At 42.3% G+C, this 23,447-nt stretch overlaps 1 protein-coding gene across 4 annotated transcripts in view; it reads left to right on the forward strand.

The window, feature by feature from the left end:
- The first annotated feature begins 483 nt into the window (after window positions 1-483).
- RALGAPB (Ral GTPase activating protein non-catalytic subunit beta) overlaps window positions 484-23,447 on the forward strand; it is a 65,319-nt gene continuing 42,355 nt past the window's right edge. For 2 of the 4 annotated variants that reach the window (XM_072026280.1, XM_027472922.3), the window contains exons 1-9: window positions 485-691; window positions 6,391-6,603; window positions 7,261-7,463; window positions 12,577-12,740; window positions 13,451-13,637; window positions 16,913-17,044; window positions 18,302-18,480; window positions 21,510-21,658; window positions 21,769-21,985. In XM_072026280.1, the coding sequence (XP_071882381.1) occupies window positions 6,421-6,603; window positions 7,261-7,463; window positions 12,577-12,740; window positions 13,451-13,637; window positions 16,913-17,044; window positions 18,302-18,480; window positions 21,510-21,658; window positions 21,769-21,985 (1,414 nt within the window). In that variant the 5' untranslated portion in view covers window positions 485-691; window positions 6,391-6,420. Of the gene's footprint in view, window positions 692-6,390; window positions 6,604-7,260; window positions 7,464-12,576; window positions 12,741-13,450; window positions 13,638-16,912; window positions 17,045-18,301; window positions 18,481-21,509; window positions 21,659-21,768; window positions 21,986-23,447 lie in introns of all 4 variants that reach the window. The other 2 variants (XM_072026281.1, XM_072026282.1) reach the window with 2 other exon arrangements.

A 23,447-nucleotide genomic window follows, 5' to 3' on the forward strand; every position in this document is an offset into this window, starting at 1 on the left:
AGCGGCTGTGTGGGCCTCACCTGCCCACCAGGTTCACACACCGCGGGGTTAACTCGGGCTTTTCCTTGGAGAGTGGATCTGAATCCTGCAGCTGTGCAGATGGAGACTTGCTGTCAGGGAAAGAAAAGAAAGCAATGGAAACTTTTTTTTTGCAAAAACTGCTTTTTGCCCCGAACACCACAGAACCACGCTGCTGAGCAGGGCTGCACCCCTCGGGGTGGAGCACATGGGCGATCCGGAGCTTCACAGCGACAGCCCCGAGCGAATCCTCGCTGCGAGCGCCCCCGCTCGCTGCCAGCCCCCAGCACGGGAGCCCCCAGCACGGAGCTGCCGGGCGGCCGCCGCCGCGGCCCCTTTAAGAAGGAGAGGGCGGCGGAGGCGCCGCCGCGCTGGACTGCGCAGGCGCGCGGCTCTTCCCCGCGACTTATTTGGCGCTGCCCGCGCACTCGGGCGGGGCGCTGTGGAACCGTGGGGCCGCGCGCATGCGCGGTGCGTGTCGGGGCCGGGCTGCTCGCTGTGCGCTTTGTGGCGCTGCCGGAAGCGGCCGCGGGGAGCGCAGCGCAGCGCAGCGGTGTCCGCCCGCCCGCCCTGGGTCGCCTCGGCCGCCGCGGGCCCCATGGAGCCCTGGGCCTGAGGGCGCAGCGGCCGTCCCCGCGCAGGCCCGACATGCCCGCCGGGCCCCTCGGCGCAGGTGAGGCGGCTCCGGGCCCTCCTGCGGCGGCGCTGCCCGCGCCCGGCCGCTCTCCTCCTTCCCCCCCCCCCTTCTCCTTCCCCGGCCCCGCGCTGGGGCCTGTGGTGGTGGCTGCGGCCCCGGGGGCAGCGCCGAGCTCCCGGGGGCCGCGGGGCTCCCGAAGGGTCTGGGCCTGGGCCTGGTCCCGGCCTTTGCTCCGGCGGCCGGCCCAGGGCGGTGTTGAGGCCCTGGGAACGGCCCCACCGGGCCGGGGGGAGTGAAGGGGGGAGAAGTTTCTCGTCCCGGGATTTACCCGGACCTCCCGCAAGCGCTGCGGAGCCCCTCGGTTGTCTCCCGTCTCCTCCGGTGCTCGGGGCCGCGGGCAGCAGGTCAGGCTGCTGCTCAGGAGGTGAGCAGTAGCTGAGGCCCAGCAGCAGGCTGGCAGCTCAGGCTGAGGGGAGCGTCGGCTTTGGGAAGCCCCTTCCTCCTTGTGCCTGGGCGGTTGGTGGAGTTGCACAAGGAGCTGTGCCGGGGAAGAAGCCCAAATGTAAAATAAAGCACTGAATGGGACCTGTGCTGGGGCTGGGCCAAGGAAATGCGCTGTTCTACGGAATAGTTCCCTAAGCAGTTTTTGGCACCACTGAGGGCTGCAATAACTCCTTAAATTCTCAGGTAGCCTACCTGAAAGGTTGCTTTCTCACCACAGCTCTTACATATGGAGCAATAGCACAAAGCAAATCAGTAGCAATGTCTGAGTAATGAACCCTGACAGCAGATTAAAGTAGCCAAAAGTCACCCAACTGACTGATGGTTTTGCTTTGTTAACCTGCAGCTGTGGCAGTACCCAGGTACTTCCTGGGTAGTAACCTTCTGCACAGCAGGTGCCTGGGCTTCCTGCTTTGGCAGGGCTGTGTCCAGTGGTGTTCTCAGGACCCGCGGTGGTGAAGGGGGCTCAGACCCTAATGAGCAGGGAGTGCAGGGGGAGAGGAGTCTCTAGCTCTGGGGTTTAAACAGTGCCTTATGTCTGAAACCCTGTCTTTCCTGGCTTAGCTTCATTAGCTTCGTGTACTGACTTCTGCTGCAGCTAGGTGAGAAAGATGGGCAAATTCATCTTCCCTGGGCTGGGGAGCATCACAGCTCCACTCTTCTGCTCAGCAGCACTATAATGGCTCACCTGGCCTGGGGGCAGAGGACGCGAGTTCCTGTTCTTCCTTTGCTTGATTGCTTCATGCTTCAGATGTAGATCTTTTGTTTAACAGTAATCCTGACACATATCTCAGTTTATTCTTTAACAAAGTGCCAACTTCACACACACGCAAAAAGGCTTTCAGCAGAGGAGGGCCTGTGGGATGTGAGTTTCTCAGGTGGGCCTTGTGTTGGTTTTGCCTGCTGGCTGCTCTGTGCAGTGTCTGTGTGTAGTGTGTGCTGGGCGTGCAACATACCTACTGGGTGGGCTCCAAAGGCGAGCTACCCAGAGGAGCATGCACTTCTGCACTCCTGGGGGACTTGCTGTGAGATGGTGCCGAGTTCTCATCTTGCCAAGACCCGGATTGCTCTCTGTATCCTCCAGCAGAAAATCAGAGTGCAGAGGGGCATCAGTGTCAAGGTAGGGTGAGGGGGGGAGGACCCCGTTTTTCCATGAAATACTTGTGAAGTGTATTTAATATCCTAGAACTTTATGTTGTAGTCCCTTTGTATTGCTGTTTGTTTGTGTTAGGCTCTGCACTCTTCAGTGAGGTCTTGTTTGGGTGTCTTTGCTCCTACTCTATTAACAGTATTCCTTCCATTGAATTTTCAGCGCAGGGGGGCAGAATGGGGGGCTGTTATTTAGATGGGTGATCTTCACCAGTGTTACTGATCCAGGAGTTTAAATATTTTGGCTGCAGCTATTCATCTGAAGGCTTTAGGGACTATAAATAAAACTGAAATATCTTTAATTTTCAGTTTTGTGAGCTCATTAGTAACTCTTTCATGCTTGCCTACTTCTAGAGTTTTTATGAGCTGATCTTTGGTCTTAAATGCAGAAACATCCTATTTTGGTGGTTTATATGATGATAGCTATGAAAATTCCTAAGTTGAAATGGCTCTGGAGGTAATATATTCAAATTATTTACCATTCTAAGGAATATTGGAAGTTATGTTTAGTTTCATAGTAGATGGTACATATTTTAACTCTGTAGTTGTTCCACTACTGTTAATACTAGAAATTTCTTTTCGAATCTGTCTGTCTGTAAAGATCTGAGGTTATTTTATTTACTGCAGCCTCCAGGAACATAAATGAGTTCTGTTCCCAAACTTGGGTGTAAAGATTCCTGGTGAATTTCCTAGTTGTATTTATTTTTCTTCCTCTCCTTAATTAGGTAGTCTGTAACCCTGAAAGTCTTTAGTGATTTTGTACCTCTGTTGGTATGGAATTTGAATACTCAGAGTACTATTCAAAAAACAGGAATTAAAATCAAGGCACTCTGGTTGTGTGGAGTGAAAACTGTATTTTTTTCAAAGTTGTATAGATGTTTAATCTGTGATAAATACATCCTCTTTGGAGGGAGTGGTCCTCTTCCTATGAAGCATTAGGTACCTTCTGTATTGAGCATTTTCAGCAAGTTACAGGGCTGCCAGAGTGTTCTGTTTTCACAGGTTCAACATCAAAACAGATGTAATGGTGAAGCGACTCGCCAGCATTTTTCAACTTCTGTCCAGTTTCAAGAAGCTGATGGCTTTGGCTATACCACGATCCTAACAGATGATGACAGTTTCCAATTCCGATGGCAGTCAGTAGGATCTAAAATGAAAAGCGACTTTTAGTCCTTGCAGATAAATGTAGGAGACAAGTCAATAACATCAGGGAATCCTGCCTCAAATGGATTTTACATCTGAGATAGTTTCTTGGTTCATTATTCCTTGTATATTGATAAGTATAGCAGAAAATTATTTTATGGCAAGACCAAAGGAAGTCATGAATATTGAGAGAATTCACTCCTGAGTATTAAATTTGTGTTGGCAGTCCAGCAGACGGCTGGGTTTATGTGGCACCAGAGGTTTTGGTTACCCCTGTGCTGCTGTCAAACATCTGCCACATGACGTGGCATATCCCAAATCTGTTACAGATGCTTCATCTCTCAGAATTTGGGAAGGTTAGCCAAAACAGCTGTACATCTCTTGCTTTGGCATGGCTGGGAGCTGCATACAAAGGGATGTGGTCACCTTACCTTGTGTCAGTACAACGAGGATTTGCAAAATGCTTCAGAATTTGACTCCCTGTCCTATGATTTACTTTTGCCTTCTGTAAAGGGGCTGCCTACAATTCCCTTGTGCTGTGCAACACTTCCATGCTTCTGGGAGCCCTGTGCTAGTTTAAGGGCAGGCAGGGCGGGTGTGCTGGCACTTATCAGCAGGCTGATAAGTTCCTGCCAGGCAGGAGCTGCTAGCTCCTTCAGCTGACACATGCTGGTGGAAACCATGTGCTACTAGCAGCTGAAATCAGTTTAAATCAACACTCTGGATCTCAAATGGTGTTACCTGTTTCTATAATGGACTCCTGTTTCACATGGGGAGTGCATTTGCCTTTGGAGCAGCAAAGCTGGGAGCATGGAGGGGAAGAGGGGCCCGTGGCGCTGGTGGAGACCCACTGCAGACTGGGGGGGAAGGGGAGAGTGTATGGGGTGGGTGCAGTTCCACTTCTACCCCTCGTTCTTCCCCTCCCAGCTCAAGCTGGAGACTAAGGCAGTGTTCAGGTAGGACTGGAGGGAAGATGAAGCCCATTGGGTATAGGATCTGAAGAAAGGGAAAAGATAGCAGCAGGGAAACCTGCCTAAAGAAGTTAACCAGGGAGTGAAACCTTTACTAAGGATGATGATTGTAACTGGGATTGTGGATCCTGTTCCCTCTTCGGTGGTTTTGTTGTTGTTTTGACTTCTCAGTGTCCCAAGACCTAGTGTCTTGGAAGTGTTTTCATCTAAGCTGAAGCATCATGATGGTGGTGGGACAGGCATTCCCCTGCCACTGCTCACAGAGGAGGAAAAAATGCCCAAAGGATGCTGAGGATATGCTTCCTGCGGGCTGCACCTGCTCTGAGTAAGCTGCTGTCAGATGAGCATGTGTGATTGCTGCCTCAAACCAGGAAGGACACAGTTTGGAAAACCAAGACCTTGTTGCCTTGCCTTGCCTCTTCCCCAGAAGGGAGTTATCGGGCTTTTTGTGCAGGTTTTTAGGTGTAAGTTGGGATTCGGGGAGTGAGTTCAATTGGCAGATGTGTTTAAAGGGTGGCTTGTTTCTAGGAAGGTGCATTTCCAGGCCTGCCTTCTTATTTGGTTTTGGGCCAAGAAATGTGTAATGGAGGCATTCAAAACATTCCCTGTGTAACTAACTAGTTGCTGAAGCGTGCCAGCTAAGGATAGCTGGCAAGCAGTCCTCGGAGCGCTGCTCGTGACAGCTTGAGCTGATCTGAGCTGTGCCATGCTTCTGCCTTTCCTCCTGTGCCAGCCCTGCTTTCCTTGTTTCCTATTGTTCAGGTGGTCAGCAGCCTCAAGTAACTGATGCCAGCGCTGGTGTGCGAGGGGGGGAGGAGGGAGATGGTGCTGTCCCAGTTCTGATGGCTTAGGCACCTGCTGGAACAGCACCTCTAAGTTACTTGGAGTAGGTATGAAAACCTGCTCTTGCCACCTCTCCTGGCTCCTTTGTGTGGTACAGATCTTTATCTAACTGGAGTGAGATCAGATCTTGATCTAGCTTAAAAACTGTCCCAGCAGACAGGAAACTTGTGCTGCCTTAGCTTTCCTACTGCACTGAGGAGCCGATCTCAGAGCTGCCTGCTGAGGCTGGACCGCAGCCTGTGGCTGGCTGCTGGGCTCATCACACGCTGTGCTGCCCAGAGCTGCTTGCTGAAAAACAAATTGGTGGGGTGTGTGTGCTGGTGCTGCAGCATGGCCCACTGCTCTTAAGGCAGAAAGGCTTTTTTTTTTTTCTTTTTATGCTGAACAACTTGAAGTGCATTGACTTTACAGGGGTTAGAAATGTAGTAGTAATCTATATTGCAAGTACGACAGATTTGGTAGCAATGTGTGAAGTTAAAGTGAAACTGTAAGTGAGACCGAATTTAAATTAGTGATCCATAAAGGCTCAGTCAGGCCTTACATCGCTTCAGGGTAAATGCCCATTTCATTATCAGTTACTCAAAACTGATGGCTGAAAACTTTGATTATCGTATGCTCTAGGATTGAATGTAAAACAAAAAAAAAAAAAGCTGAATTCTGTATTCCCAGATGGGTAAGATTTTCTTGTCAGTTTCCTGGTATTTCTAACTACTGCCCAACTGAAGAAGGGCATAAGGTATGAATGGGAACCATTGCTTATATGAATTAAATACATGCATATAGAATGATTCTCTATTTAGACAAGGAAGTCCTGTAAGCAAGAATACTTTTTCTGCAGGGTTGCCACTAGCTGAAGATGTAAGGTGAAGCTGCTGCTTCTCAAGGTTTTAGTGTCTTGAATGGGCAACTAGTTCCTAACTGAAACTTTGTGTGTGTGTGGGGGGGAAATGGTTTAAAAAAAAAAATCTCAGGTACCTTAAAAACATTAAGGTTATATAACAGCTGTTATAATCTCTTATGGGTCTTCAAATTCATTAACCTCGAATTTACAATAGCAAACAAGTTCGGTTTTGGTAACTGTTTTCATAGCTATATCTACTGATTGTCTTTCTTGCCTCCTCCCCCCAGGTATTATTTGGTTTGTAGCATAGAGGCACTATGTACTCGGAGTGGAGATCTCTGCATCTCGTCATTCAAAATGATCAGGGTAATACCAGTGTACTTCACAGCTATCCTGAAAATGTGGGGAGAGAAGTGGCAAATGCAGTGGTGCGTCCTCTTGGGCAAGCTTTAATTACATCATCAGTTGGAAGTGAAAGTTTACTAAAAACAGACAAAGAAGTAAGTGCATTTCCTTGAATATTGTAATTTTTCTCATGCTAGAGTGGTCATTTAAATAAAAGAGGCTATAGAAAATAATTTTCTTTAGTAGTCCAAGTTTTTTTTTGAAATGTACTGTATTTTTAGTTTAGTTATCTACATAATGTTTGTGTTAGCAGTCGGTTCATAGCAACAGTGCACTTCGTGACCTAGTAGTGAGCGATGTGTGGTGTTGGTGTTTATCTGAGCTGCTATACCAGGAAGTTCAGGCTAAAGAAGCAGGGTGTTGGATTTGAATTTAGTGCTTAATGCATTAAAGCCTTTGTGGAGTTACCTTTGTTATTGTTGAAGCAACTGTGTGACTTTTTTTTTGAAGTCTGGGTGGTATAGCATCTGTATTTATTTACTAGAATTTGAAAGTCTTCTGTTAACATTACCTGATAGTTGTCCAGCTCGTTGTATGTTTTGAAGACTTCTCTATACAGTTTAGACTGAAAACTTTCTTTGTAAAGTCACGATACCATATGAAAACAGTAAGTCATTAGTTCCTGTCTACATCAGATAGAAATGCCTGTACTGCATAACTACAGTTACGTTGTTGCATTAGAACCAATGTGCACTGATCATTGTTTACTTGCCCAAACTTACTTTTAATAACTTTCTTTTGTGTTTGCATAGGTAAAATGGACTATGGAGGTAGTTTGTTATGGACTGACCCTCCCTCTGGATGGCGATACTGTGAAGTACTGTGTCGACGTATATACAGATTGGATCATGGCTCTTGTATTACCTAAGGACTCCATTCCTTTACCAGTTATTAAGGAACCAAACCTTTATGTTCAAAGCATTCTCAAACATCTCCAAAATCTCTTTGTACCGAGGTGAGTGTCAGGCTTGTAGTGTTTGGGGTGGGAGAAAGGCACAGGAACTTGGACCCATAGTAAGCAGGTAACCTCTGTCAGAAAAGCCTGATGAGCTGTGCAGACTCCTGGTTAATGTAAGATTGCTGTTGTTGCGAAGTTACAAGGCAGATGTCACTCCATTCATGTCTTACAGTTGCTGCTGTGTTTAGGTAGTTACAGATTGTTCATAGACACAAATGTTTGCTGTTCTAAGAACTTCATGAACAATCTCTATTATGTGAATAGAGGTGAGAAAAAGATTAAATAGCATCACTGTGTGACCATCTGTTAGTATCGTGTAAAACTGATGATGAAGAGCACATCATGGTAATCCCATGCCATCAGAAGTGTGGTCACCTTGTAGTTAGTAACTTCTCAATGCCTACAACTTGCTGCCTGTTGAATGAGCAAAACTATGTTGACCATCTTTCACTGGTAACTTTCAAGGAACCCGGCAGAAGAGTGCTTGCTACCTGACAACCTGATGTTACACTAAACATGCTTAGATGATAATGTTGATGTACTTGCTTCTAGCTCTTAGACAAAAAGTTATACTGCCCTGCATGCCCTCAACATCATTATTTGGTGTATAGTTTATTTCAAATGTACCTGGTGATGTTGAACATGTTGGATAAAGGAGATGTTTTAATAGTGCCCTGTGAAACAGTACTTAAATGCTTGCTGTCAGAAATTACTTCTAGTTTAGTACTGGTTTGTAAGTACCAAAGCATGTCCTTTACAGAAGTACTTATGCCATATCACTGCAAGTGGCCTTCAAAATGTTCCTTTGTGCTTGTATTACTTTATCTGAAGGTTGTGTTAATAAAGGGCTTTGAATAGTAATTCATGTAACTTGAGATGAGAAGGTCACTGCAACTTGTTGATTGTTTCAAATTCTACAACCTAACTGAAGTTTTCATTGCTTTTAATGTACACTGGAAAATGATATTTTAATTCCTGTTAACGGATGATCAGGGAACCCACAGGGAATAAATTTGAAGAAACAATGCTTCAGATTAGATTTCAGCAGAAAGCTGTCTCTAGTTATTGACAGTTTCTTGGTCATTGTGTTGGAGATGCCAAGGAAATGCAGATGAACCCAGTCACTCCCTTCCTTGTCTGTTGGCCATTAGCCTAGGCCTGGCTGATGCCTTAACTAGGCTCAGATGGGTTATGGGTTTTGTCATGGGACTCCAATCATGAGAATAAAGTTGGAATTCAATATACAGAAGCCTTCCCTGAGAAGAAAACAAGAACCTGTGACCAAGAAGAACAGAAATAGCGATACCTGCTGCTGTCTTTATACCTTCAGTTTCAAGCCTCAGCACTGAATGTATTTCTGCCTGAGTCTCATATTTTACAGCTAACATTAGTTTCAAATGTCTAAGTATCTTTATGGACCTAACTATTGCAGACAATCCCGTCTTTTTGTTACACTGCTGATTCCTTTATCTGAGGTCTTAACTTTTCTGTATGGTACAAGTGTCAAGTCATTGTTTTTCAGTAAATGAGTGTGAAGACTCAGAAAAGTGGTATACAGATTAAATTTACTTTCCTTTATTTTTTTTTTTTTGAGCTGCAAGGAAAATGGAAGAGAACTCTTAGTCTCTGCTGCATGTGAATAATTTTAAAAGCCCTTTTATGGTGTGTGTCAGTTCTTTGGACTCAGTCTCATGAAATTCCTTACATGCCTGATAATGTACCAATGAGGTACTAATGCATGATGAGGCTGAAAATTTTTGTTTCTTAAGAAGTCCCTTGATGCAGGCACAAGGTATGCTTTCATTTTAAGCACTGGGTCATCATAATGAAAAATAATGAATACTTTACAATACAATAGTGGTATCAAGAGGTCACTTGGCTACTTACCAGTATAAAGCCGCAGTACAATGAAGTCTAAACACGGAGGTAGAAGTTCCAGATAGCCTCCAGTGAAAGCAGAACTCTTTCAATAGTTGCATCTATGTGTCTAGAATGTCAGAAACAGTGGCCACTGATAAATGTGAAAATTGTTAAAGAATGTCTGTCCTGCTAGCTCTTATACAGCTCTCTAACAGATAGAGAATGAAGTGCGCTCTCTGGGAATCCTTATTCCCTCAGCACAGTGGAGAATGCACTCTTCCTGTGTCCATTAAGTAGTTGTTGCTGTGCTCCCTTGCCCTGCTTTGCACCAGAGGCCTTGTTACCAGGCAGTTTTGTCTCCTGTGTGCTGTTGCCACTACTGCCATTCCACCCTTCTGCTCCAACCTCACTGGTGGAGGCTGAAGCAGGCTGCACATGTCGGCTGTTGAATGAAAGAGTTACCCTACAGATGCAGGGTGACTGTAAACCTGTGTGCCTACATACACATCACAAAGTATAACCGCTCTCCTGTTCTTCTAAGAGCCTCAATTTGTAACTGAAACACTTTTTTTTTTTTTTTTTGGTGACTGATGTTGGCAACACTTCATGTTCAAGTTCCTACTCCATTTTAAGAAAAAACTCTTCAGGTTTCTCTTCCAAGGAGCTATAGTCAGAATTAATTCCAGCAACAGGCAAGCATGTTATAATGAAGATTAAATACAGCATTGAGTTGTGTGCACCTTGCTTGAGAGAAAAGATAAGCCTGCTGTCCTTTGAGTACAGGGAAACGGGAGAATACTACCTGGACTTACCTAATTAATTCAGGGGGCTGGTTCTGATGGGTGCCTGTAGAATGCTTACTCAGGAGCTCTTGTAGCAACCTGCATTGAACTATCTCTTGGAAGTAGCCTGATCTTATGGGGAAATACCAAGCCTTAATTAAAAGCCTATTTCCTATAGAGGTTTGTGATTAAAATAGCTTCCTTCCTTAACCTGGTATCCTGGAACCAATGAGGATGCTTAGCTGCCTTAAAAGTGGTGCAAGCAGAGTTGTGGTAGGGGTTTGAGACTCTGCAGAAGCACAGTTAAGGTGTAGTAAGTGACCCTTAAGGTGGGTCAACTCAAATACCATTTCAGGAATATATATCCGGCAAATACAGAACAGATATGTGTAAGCAATTCTAGTTTGAAAGCTCAAGTAAACCAACTGTTCGTGTGCACAGTCCTTGAAATAGTGTGATGCTAACGAATTAAGATTGATGAAAGGTGAGCAAGTTGTTTCCTTTTCGTCTATCTGCCAGACTGAGCAGACAGAGGGTGGTTGCATCCTTCCCTCCAACACTGATCTTCTGTCCACGCCTGCAGAAACGAGGGCTTCTTTTCATGATGTAGTTGAGTATTCCCCAAGCAACCCCAAGGCTGCCGATGTCTGACGAACACTATGATATTCAGGAAGCCTTGCTTAAGCAGCAGTGGTGGTTATTACTGTCAGATAAAGTTCTGATATTGCCAATTTTTGTTAGAAGAATGGAAAGAAAGTAGGAAAATTGTTTTCCTTCACCCTGGAACGTAGACATGGCACTGGTGTTTTCTGTCCAGCTAAGATATCTGGAAACTCTTGAGAGGCCATGGGGCATGTGACTTTCTGGTGACTTTTAACTTACACATGAAGGCATGGGAGTGATTCTTGTTGGGTATGAGTGTGGGAACCAATAGGACAGCTCCTGTGGAAATCTTCAGATGTGAGCCTGCAAAATGCTGCCAACCAGCTTGCCATTCAATTGATTTTGTGGAAAAGAGGAACTGATAGATGGATGGGGACTTAGAGTTGCGTCTAAGATTAGCTCAGAAGTGTCCCATTAGTCACATGGAGTTCCTATATGTCAGTCCCTTTACACAAGCTTGCTTGATTCTTAGGGAATCAAGCCTTGAGACAGACTTTGAAACTTCAAGAGCAGCAAAATAAGGGTATTCTTTGAGCTCTGTTGTTGCTTGGGAGAAAAGTAGTGCTATAACCAAGGCAGGACTTGCTTGTCCCAAGCTTTGTGAAATGATCTGGTAGGATAAGCATTGCGGTAGAGCAATCCTCTGAAGCCCTGAACTGCAACTAGTAGTCTGAAACTGTGCTTTAGATACCTTGTTTCTTTGTAATCTTGTTTCCAGTGCTGTAATACATTAGTCTATAAAGATAAGAGTGGATTGTATTTTTAAAAAGCATCTGTCTATGAATGATCTCAATGTGAGCTACTAATTTCTAAGAATCAGATTTTTATCTAGTGGATGAGCGTGTTCATGAAAGCCTTACCATGTAACGTGACTTGTGGTTTATACCCCATTAAAAGTGTTTGGCTGGACTCTAGTAATGCTACTTAGTAGTCTGGATGGTAATATCTTTATGATTTTTTTTTTCAGTGAGTGGTAGGAGGGCTTAAGTTTACAGCTTGACATTTCAAGTATACAACTTGAAAAATGGCTTGCATATATTGCACACTTTAATTTGTAATCTGTAATCTCTTTCACTCCTTAAACTTTTAGGCTTGCTCAGCTTTGTTTACCGGTGTCCTGAGACATTTTCAGGAGCACTTCACGTTACTATTCTTTACCCATTCTGCCTTGTATAAACTAACTGGTTGGAAGAGTCTGCTACTTGTGCAATGCTTCACGTCACTCAGCAGTAACAAGGTGTAACTGGTTGTTACAGCAGGGAAAAATGACACTGACAACTTCTATCCTTATCCCATCTTCCTTTGGTCTATTTTGCCTATTTAATAACTCTCTTTATCATTTTTTTCTTAAATATAAGGAATTGGAGGCAAGAGTTGGTTCTAAGTTTTGAAGGAAGAGGTATACTAGGAAGAAGTTAACTCTGTTAATGTTTTCTTCTAATTCCAAGACTCGCCTGACTTGCATATGGAACAGTTAGTGATATCCCAACAACATTGATGTTGTTTGTTCTAAGATAGATTCAGCTGGTATAATGGGTTATACTTTGTCTGGTTAAAATGTTTGTTTTTTGTTGGTGAATTCCATGCCATGTAGAAGAATGCATTATAGTACATGTTGTTCTCATTAAGGCAGCATTAGGATGCTCAGAGACAGTTGCAATGCAGAGTTACATGTTCTTGGCTCAAGTTCAATAATGTTGATGTTCTGCTTGTAATTCCTCAAAGTTCAGGTTATTGTACGCATTGCTGTGCGGTGCCCTTCACTTCCTGCGTAGGAACTCAAATAGCACTTTCTTCTTTTGCAGGCCAGACCCAGGATCTAGTCAGATTAGATTGTGCTTGCAGGTTTTGAAAGCTGTCCAGAAACTGGCTCGTGAATCAACAATTATGGCAAGAGAAACCTGGGAGGTTTTGTTGTTATTTCTTCTTCAGATTAATGACACTCTTCTAGCAGCTCCAACTGTGCAAGGTTTGTGTTAAATTTTCATTTGGTTCAATTACTGAACAAAGCTTTGGCTCTGCTGGATTCTGACCTGCCAGGGGAATGGGGGGAGACCTGTTAAAAGCTCTTAGAGTGCAATAGCTCTCATAATTCTGCTACGCTATCCTGAAAGAAAGCCTTGTCAGGAAAGATTGAATGCTTTCTCAGTCAGTTCTCTGAAATGTATTGTTGCAGAACAGCAGACTCTGTACACACACAGAGTGAAGAGATTCAGATAGTATCGTTCCCTATTTGTGTCACTGAAACCTGTATGTGCCTTCCAGTTTGGCCTGCCTACTGGAAAAATCATTATCAGTTTATACCCATTTTAAAATAAATAAATGATATCAAATATTCTTTGTGATGGAAGACAGCCTAAGATCGGTAGCTGAATTCCCAGTGTATCTTAGTGACACACTCACGGCTGGGTTCTGTGCATTAATTTTGGTCTTTCAAAAAAAGAAAAAAAAAAAAGGAAGAAAGTTAATTGATTGCAGGAAGTCATCAGAAATCACTCAAATGAAAAATTATATGAAAATTAATCTTTATGCAGTTATTGCTTAAACTGAAATCTAAATTTGTGAGATGTAATCGTGACATTTGTGAGAGTGCTTTAAGGTTGAAATATTCTTTGGAGAGATGTCTGAAGTTATTCAGATTGAGTGCTCACTAAAGGCATGCTTTGTTTCTGCTGATAGGTGGCATTGCTGAAAGTCTGGCTGAAAAATTAATTGGCGTGCTGTTCGAGGTGTGGTTACTGGCTTGTACACGATGCTTCCCAACACCACCTTACTGGAAAACTGCCAAAGAGATGGTGGCCAACTGGCGACATCACCCTGCAGTAGTTGAGCAGTGGAGCAAGGTCATCTGTGCCCTCACTTCCAGGTAGGAGAAATCCCACGGAAATATACACCTGCTGGGATAATTGCAGCTTGATTTTTCTCTGGAGTTGCTTATTTGTGGAATGCACAGTGATCCCAGAATGAATGAGCAAACCGAAATGCGTAATAAGAGATTTTGCGAGTATTCTTGACTCTTACTGTTCATAGAATCATTTGGGTTGGAAGGGACCTTAAAGATCATCTCACTCCAACCCCTCTGCTCTCTCTCCCAGTTCATTTACCACATGTAAACCAGAAAATGTTACCTCTCAAATAGTCTTAAATTACCGCTTGCTAATTCCCCATGAGATTTTATGTACCTGTATATAGTACGTTTTCCCATTTCAATTTCCATCAGTAAACAGCTGGTATCATAGATGACCTATGATCTGTTCTTGACACAGTAGACTAAGACTTTTAAAGTGGGATAAGATGCTAAGTTTGAAAGCCCCTGTTGTAAATATATGTGTATACACACAGCTGTACACACATGTTCAGGCATGTATGTCTTCATTCTGCAAGTGAAGATCTAAATTGGTTCTTATTGGTTCTTGTTACTGTATGATCTGAGCATTTCTCTGATAATCAACACTTTTCTTTGTGTATGTATATCAGTCTTCATCACTGACTTCTTCATCATGTCTTGTGAGGAATGAGTCATTAATATTACAATTGTGTAGTATTATCATCTGTACGTGTACTGACAGCCATCACCAAGCTTACTAGGTGCTTGTTACTGCTGAGCAGTGTCTGTGTGTTGCTGTGTTTGAGGTGGCTCCTTGAGCTCTGCATCTCCTGCTCTCCAGAGCTGAGGTGATGCTCCCCTGGCCATGGTGACGTGATGAGCCAGGGGCAGGCTGCAGTCTCCTTCCCCCATAGTGGGTCTCAAGGAGAGCAGTACCAAGCCACACTGGGCATTGGAACAGGAGGATTGGGGGGCTGTAGGAGAGGATAGGCTGTGGCAGGAGGCCCTAAATAGAGGAGAGAGCCTCAGAACCCTTAATCATGGGGTCTTTGTGGTGTGAAGTCTTGGTGGGACAAATCTCATTCTCTTGGAGGAGAAAACTTGACTGATTGAGGAGCAGGGACATTGGTCACCTTTTCTCAGCTCTCCTTAGACTTCAATAATCATTTGTATGAAAGTTTGAAAATGTATTAAAACTGCTGCATTGTGAAACATTCAGTGGTATGCCTTTCTGCAAGGGTTTATTTAGCTTGGTGAAAACTTGCTCTTTAATTGCTTTTTTAAAAAAGCAAGTGTGGATGGATTTTTCCAGGTTATGCAGCTACTTGCTAAACCTGTGGGAAATAAAGCTGCAATACAAGTTCTGTGTATTTCCCACGTTTTTTCTTCAGCTATTTTTAGTTCATTAGATGTAGCATTGCATAACAGAAAATATTTTATGATTCACTGATCTCAAAAGCACAGCTCTGTCTCCAAACATGCGTTGGTGTTCTGTTCCATGTACCTCATGCTCACATTTTATCTTCCACTGTTGACTAACAGTCTTAGTTCTGTTGATGCATAATCTGCAGGGATTCTGTAATGTTGTAGTCTGCTGTTCGGCTGCATAGTAATGTTGGTTTACATCTAATTCACAGAAAACTGAACTCTGATGCTAACTTTACATTTAGTTGTATTTTAAGCTGTGCTTTTAGTACTCCAGCTTCAACCAGTTAAAGTGCTGTTTTAGTAAACAGTTGTCTGAATTGGGCTTTCAGCAATAAACTTGTAAGAGTCTCAACTTAAAACTACATGGAAAGCTATATTTGGAATTCTGTACACACATGCAGTGTTAGTCTGTATCCATGGGTATGACTTCATAGCAGAATAAAAGTTTCCTTCTGCAAGCAGAAGTGCAGGGCACAACTTTGCAAGGCGTAAGCCCAGGCTAACACCAGACTTCATGAGGTTGTTTGGAACTAGGTAATTCCTCAGCAATACCCTACAGGGTGATCCCTCTGGGGCACAAAGTGTAAATGGGTGCTGAGGCATCCAGCGTGGCATACTGGAGAGCAGTTACTGCCTGGTAGTAGGTACGTTTATTTCTATTTTGGTCCCAAAGAAGGCCGCTTGTCCTAAAGCTCATTGGCTTGTCTAGATGACTAGTCCCTGTGATAGACCGGGGCTCCCTGTGCACTTTGGCTGTCTTTTGCATTAGTTGGTTGCCAGTTACTGAGTTCTCAATGCTGAGAAAGAGAAAACAGGAACTCAGCTTACCCACGGCTGGATGTTAAACTAAGAGTTAGACTTCTTTTCTCCCGTCACCTAGTTGTAATGTTTTTACTTTTGTAAAGTATACAGCTTGTCTGAAGCTCTGCAGGTGGGCAGTGCTGAATTGGGGCATTTTGTGTCCATTAACAAGCACTCTTAGTTGAGAAATAAGGATGTGAAAAATGGTACTACGAGAGAGTTTGGCTTAGGGAAACCAAAAACTGGTCAGGGAACATCAGGAGTTTGAGAAGGCACCGCTCAGCTCTCTTCCATCCTATTAGGGAATGCCAGGATTATGTTGATCAGGGAAATGAGCCTGGAAGTTTGCAAAGTTGGGGATAAAGCAGGAGTCAAATCAGACAGAAGTGGCTCAGAGAAGCTTACCATAAAGATTTTAGTTTGCTTATCTAAGCCATTATCTTCATGATACTGTATTGCGTTTAAGTCCTCTATGGGTTTCCCCTCCACTGTTCTGCAATTCTCAGATTCTGCAAAAGAAAACTCCTTTTTCCTTTTTTTTCCCCCTCTTTGAAGAGGTTGCTATTTTGTGGATTGCCATCCTGTGCTTGTTGCAGGATTGCATTGAGTATTGTTAGTGGGCTGGTGTAAATCTTGAGTCATCGGTGCTTTGTAATTTAGACTTATAACCTGATGTGACTTGTTGACGTCATTGGACACTTCAGCTAAAGAACCTTGGGGATAAGGGCTTAAGGTCCTTGATTATTATTTCTTTTGTCCTTGTTATGTAATGTTTTGTCACTTACGTATGTGCCTATGTTAGTTAGCAACTCCCCTGGCTAAATGCATGGGAGAGCTGCTGTGGGGTGTTATGCTTTAACAGCTCTTTAATTTGCTTGAACCTTCAGGCATGCTCCAAGGCAGGTACAGGTACCCTTCCCAGCTTCAAGGAGGCTAAAAGATCGTATAAACTAGATTTCTCTAGGAAGATTTAAGATGTTGCATTGCTGCTCATGGCCTCCTGCTGATTTCTTTGAGGCTCCAGTGCACAGTTAAATTTTGAGGAACATTAACTAAATGACAGATTTATCTGATTTGCTCTCTAGATTGCTGCGTTTTACATATGGACCTTCATTTCCTCCATTTAAGATTCCTGACGAAGATGCTGGTCTGATCCCTCCTGAAATGGATAATGAGTGCGTTGCACAAACCTGGTTTCGCTTTTTACATATGCTGAGGTATTATAATTAATCATCCATTGTTCACATTCTTACGTTATTTTTATAACATCTTGAAATAAAAAAAATCTCTGGAGATTGCTAAGTTTAATGTACTTAAGTAGAATAAAGTGAGAGACTTGTACCAGTGCCCTGTAGCAGTCCAGTGCAAGGTCATGAGTGGGTTGTTCCACTTCAAACAAACCAGTTTGCATTCTGAGTCAATGAGTTCAATAAAAAATGTTTTCAAGATCCTCCAAAATGCCAAATAGCTAAAAACAAGACTTCAATAGAACTCTGTTTCTCTGAGATAGCAAACAGGAAAAGCAGAACAATAACTCTGAGATGTATACTGCTTCCATTTGCTTTCCAGGGTGTTAAATTTAACCTACAAAAGATTATTTTTAAAATGGATGTATCTCTTTGTTTTTATGAAGAAAGTTACATGGCTAGTTTTAACATGTATAGTACTCTTCCTTTAATTTGCAACAGAACCAAGTGGCATGCTTTATTCAAAGGATTCTTGGGAAAGGTATAACGTTAATGTCCTGAATTGATAGAATATTAAACTTTAATTAGTAAATAATGTTTTACATAAAAACCTAAATGTCAGACTGTTTAAAGCTTGCCTTTTTGTAACTAATCAAAAATCCATTCTTTTTCTTAATTTATGATAGGTAATGTTGCAAGTACTGTAAATCTGGTCTTGCTGTTACAGGATTTGTGTTTGTCAGGGAAAAAACTCAAATTTTTACATCCCATTCATTTCCTAGTTATTTTTTGCTGGCAATATGTAATTCATTGCTTACTGTTTATGAATGATTTTAACAGTGTAAGAACCTCTTACAAACATAGTTCAAAAGACCTCATATACAGTTAATGTTATGGAACTGTGGCATTACTCTCTAGTGTATGTTTCAGTTCATTGAGTATTAATAAAATTATAAAGTCTATTTGGGTAATATTTGAAGCTTTCTAATTTTTTCTTTTATAGATACATGTTTAAAATAATTAAAATATATATATATATATATTTTTAATGCTTAAAGACTACTACCACTACTACCAACTCAGTAAGGAAAAATTGACTACATAAAAAGCTACAAAAAATCTCCAATAGAAAAATGCTGGGACAAGATGCTGACATTTGGAGTCTTTTATCTGATGCTTTTGTGTTCCTGTTAATTAATTGCCTTCAACTATTGCATCGTTAAGCATTCTTAATATCTGTTCTTAAACTGACTAAAATATATATTTCTCTCTTTTGTGTCTGCATAGTAATCCTGTGGATTTGAGTAACCCAGCCATTATTAGTTCTACCCCCAAATTTCAGGAGCAGTTTCTGAATGTGAGTGGGATGACTCAAGAACTGAATCAATACCCCTGCCTTAAACATCTGCCTCAAATATTCTTTCGTGCCATGCGTGGGATCAGCTGTTTAGTGGATGCATTCTTAGGTAACACGTTTGACTTACCTGTGGATAGCTACAAATAGTAACCTAATCCTTTTTTGTTCTTTTCAAATCTGTATTCTTCAGAAAACAAATGTAGCAATTTATCCTTAGCAAATATATCCTGGAATTGATAGGGAAGGGACCCACAGCCACTTTTAAATGACCATCTGTGTACACAGTAATTACATTTGAATGCATAAATTTGCAGGTAACCTTAATTTAAAAAAAATGCAAAGAAAAATTAACTTGAGTTCAACATACATCTTTCTCAAATAGGGCTTCTTTCTCTCATTGTCTAACCAATAGTACAAGTGTTATGTTTTTAGCATGTTGTGAACACTGATGACTTTGTTTTTAAACTTTGTGGCAACAGCTGTGTGCAGTGCCCCTTTTCTTGTAAGGTGTTGATTTTTGACTGGCATCTTTAGTTATTTATACTATGACTGCGACTTCCACTTAATTTAGGATTAGTGGGTGACTACTACTGCTGAGAAGAAAAATCTATTTCTTTGAACAACTCGGTTACCAGCAGACAGACTTCACTGAAAGGCAAGGCAGATGTAAACACTGGCTGGTAATTTTTAAGTAATGCTATACAGTACTTGAAATCTAAGGCGTCATTCTAAGTACTCTTCAGGCTTATTGAAAATTCTTCAGAAATAATGTGCTATTGTAAACTCCGAAGAGCTGCCTGTCTCCTACTGCTTTTTTGCTTAAATGTCTGCAAACAAATGCTGTCATCTGCCAGAAGTGTGAGCTGATAGGAGACTGCAGAAGACTTGAACAGATTAATAAAAACTTCAGAAAAAAAGAAAATGGCTGTGAAATTAGACTGTCATTGGTAGTGTATTCCCCACTGCAAAAAAGCTTTTGTTACTATAGTTCTCACACTTGTAGGAATCATAGAATGTCCCAGGTTCGAAGGGATGCATAAGGATTATTGAGCCCAGCGCCTGAGTCCCCAAAGAACCACCCAAAACCAGACCATTTGTCTGAGACCATTGTCCAAACACTTCTTAGACTCCAGCAGGCTCAAAGTCGTGACCACTGCCCTGGTGTCCAACGACTTCTTGGTGGAGAACCATTTCCTGATATCCAGCCTGAACCGCCCATCTTGCAGCCTCAAGCAGTTTCCTTGGGTCCTAGGATTGTTTAAAAGGTTACTGAATAATAAAGAGCAATTCCACAAATTGTGACTGTTCTAGAAAGTTTTTGAAGTTACTGCTTAGACTGTCATCATGAATCTTGAAACCTATTGTGTCCACTGTGATTGCTTTTCAGTAACACTAGATGTGAGATTTTAAATATTCATTAGTCTATCAGATGCTACCCGAGTTTTTGAAAGGAAGATTGTATGTAGGCAAAATGTGGCTTCACCTCAAGAAAACCATCTCCTTGTATTACGCTGTCAAACTGTCTTCCTCTCTGTGATGGTAGGACTTGACTGTCTCCACTGAAACAATAAAATAAACATGGCCAACTGTGCATTGACAGGGAGAGAATCCTTCCTGTGCAGCACTTTTTTTTTTTTTTTTTTAATTTAAAAAAAAGGCTTTTAATTATAGCATGCATTGAAGAAAACATACTATAACTGGGGTTTTTGTGAAGCCTGGGTTGGTAATTAATTTTGAGTGTACAAAACAGTTTGTAATGAAAGGCTTGTGAGAAGAGCAGAGGGAAGTGCTGTGGGACTGTCAGCTTTGCACAGTACCTTTGCTGTGTGTTTCCTACAGGGAATGTCTGTTGGCCCTTAAGAATAGTTTGGGTTTCTTGTCTGAGATCTTTACCAGTGGCATTGCAGTTGGTCTTTAGTGGCCTGCATCTGGGTGTCCAAGACTCCATTTGCACCTGGGCAGTGGCGATGAGCCCTCAGGTGTGCACATGCTCAGCCTCTGTCTGGGGGAGGAAGGGGATCTGGGACTGAGGTTTGCTGTGTTGCTGAGCACTTCTGCGGGCTCCTGCCAGCCCTGACTGTGCTGCAGGCACACCAGGACCTTTTCTCTGTATGTGAACTTCTGGTAGGATGGTGAATTGGAGACTTCAGGCTTCTGAAAATCTGTTGTAGGAAGACGAAATGCACGGTGTGCTTGAAAGTCCAGCACTCAGGCACATCAGAGCTTTCAGAGAAATCAAATTCAAGCTCTGCGTGGATGGACACACACACAGGGTGTTGTCAGGCACATGAAGGAGTCCACGCTGCTGCTCTAACAACAAAGGCTAATGAGATCTCATTACCTTCTCTCTCTCTATATATATATATACCTTCTAAACAAGTGCCAAAGCACATTGTTTTTATCTTGCTCTCTCTGACATAGTTAGGTAATGCATGCATTTGGCAAAATATTGCACCATCTATTAAAAAATAAATAAATTATACCAAAGTGATAGTTTCATAGGGCGTACATTACCATTTGCTTGGGGAGCAACAGTGATGAGAAGTCAGTTTTTTAATGTATATGTTAAGCATTGAGGTGCTTAATGTAGTCAAATCTCTGTCAAATCTTCAGGCATGCTGCAGTTTTGCACTTAATTCTTCAAGTGGGGTTAGAGGGCAGTGATATTCATATGGGAAGAAGTGGTGTTTGTTGCTGCAGATTTTGCAGAGGAAATTTCTAAGCTAGTTGCTTCTGATTCTGTGGCTAGGAGGAGAAGCTCTTATATACCACAAATACTTTCTTGAATCTATGTTTTATGAGGTGACTGATCTAACATCCTGCTACTGTAAGATTATAGCTTGCTCAGTTTTCTTACCCATCTCTTGCACTGGCTTTAGTATTTGTTCAGGGAGCTGATTGATCTCACTGTTAACCATTTACTTATCTAATACAAGCAGGGTTTTCTTTTGTTTGTGCATTTATTTTTGCTAACAGTAAAAGGGGAAAGGTGTTTTTCTTACTATTGCTGTCTTTGGGAGTGGGGAGAGGGAGAAAAGCTAGTCTATTTACAGAAGGTCCAAAGGCTGAGTAACTGTGCTGCTGTGTATGAGCATATGGAATTCTTGCTGAAAGCTTGCTTTATTTCTTGATCTACAGGCATTTCACGACCGCGGTCAGACAGTGCACCACCCACGCCAGTAAATAGGCTGAGCATGCCCCAGAGCACTGCTATCAACACAACTCCGCCCCATAACCGAAGGCATCGGGCAGTGACTGTGAATAAAGCAACAATGAAAACCAGCACTGTAAGATTTTGTGTTCCGTATTTAAGTTCTTATCCCATTTGATAGCTTCCTCGGTTAGAGGAAGTAATTTATTTGTTTCTAGGAGCTGATTTGTTCTTCTGTTCAAATAGGTAACTACTGCACATGCTTCAAAAGTGCAGCACCAACCCTCTTCTACTTCCCCACTCTCCAGCCCAAACCAGACAAGTACTGAGCCACGGCCACTACCAGCTCCTCGCAGGCCAAAGGTTAACAGCATCTTGAACCTCTTTGGATCGTGGTTATTTGATGCAGCATTTGTTCACTGTAAACTTCATAATGGAATAAACAGAGATAGCAGCATGACTGGTAAATATTACTGCAAAGTATATGTACATTTTTTTCCTTGTTTTATTAACATTTCCTACCTGCAAGATTAACATATGCATAATCAGAAAATAAAATCTAAAGTGCTGTATTGTGGTTAACCCCTCCCAGCTGAACTGACACCTGTTATTAGCCCAGCAGGTGTTTGGGGGCTTTAAAATTGAATAAATCACTTTTCACTGTTAAACACTCACTTGCTCTAACAAGCATGTCGGTCCCAATTATGCTAGTGGGAAAAATGTTACAAAGTGAAAGAAAATAATGTATTAAGAGTCCATTTCCTGATCTGATATCTACCACAGTAGCTTGCAGAGCAATGGCAGCTTTTTTGGTGACTCTTTAATGTTTGAAAAATTGTCAAACCTCACTCAAAATATTGCATAAAGTGATACTTCTTGGTTTTGGAGAATGTTGTGAAAACAGATAATCCTTAAGATAGCAAGTAAAGTTGCTTCCTTTCAGTGATGGTTGTTACGTGTTTTCATATGCAGCTTGATGCTTTGCTTGTCTTCACTCCTCAGTTGCTAGGTTGGTCTCCTATGCTTTGCTCAGCTCTAAAGGTTAGATGTTTTGAGATATGATAGGAGAATAAGTGCTCTGCTCAGAGGCTTTCAAACACTCTCCTTCCTTTAGAGATAAGTATTCAAAAAAGAGTAAACTTTCTCAGTCCTTGCATTTTTCCTGTTGTGTAGTATTTTGCGTGTCTGCTAAACTTTCCCAAGAGAAGCTCCATCAGAAGCTCACTGGCCAAAGTAAGAAAAATATGTAGAGGTACATTGTAGCAAGTTGTATGTAGTAGGATTTGATATCAGGAGTTGGACTGATAAACTTCCTTGTTCACTGCATCACAAATCCCATTCTTCCTCTGCATGGAGATGATGAATTTAGGATTAGCTATCTCTTAAAGATATTTTTAAGTATGCAATACATGTTTTTTGGAAGTGTTCAGTCATGGATTTCTGTGGCAGGAGGTTCAGGTCCCTCTGAAAAAGCCCTGTGATATATTATTAGAGAAACAGTTGAGATTTGGAAGGAATAAAGCATAATTTGAGGGTGTATGCAGTTGCATATGTGGCTTATACATTTCTGTACTTACTGCTTTTCAGACTGATCTGATCATTTTTTTTACATAACCTATATCTTGAGCAACTTCAATCAGGTGTTTAACCTGCCAAGGATATCAGCTGAGATACTGCTTATGCAACGAAGTGTCAGCTGTAAACAGAGATGCTGTGGCTCTAACAAAAGTACACAGTTGTCCAAAATCAAAATTGACTTCCTTCAATGAGTTTCAGGACTTCCTTTCCACATATGCAGTATTTTAAGTCCTCTGACAGCAGTCAGAAGATTGTTGTATGGATATCCTTATAGAGGGCTTTACTGTCTTCCTAAACCAAGAAATGTAAACGTACATGGAGATTTGTAGCAAATTTTTATCCCCAGT

This window comes from Anas platyrhynchos, chromosome 21, assembly GCF_047663525.1.
Source record: "Anas platyrhynchos isolate ZD024472 breed Pekin duck chromosome 21, IASCAAS_PekinDuck_T2T, whole genome shotgun sequence".
Lineage (NCBI taxonomy): Eukaryota > Metazoa > Chordata > Aves > Anseriformes > Anatidae > Anas > Anas platyrhynchos.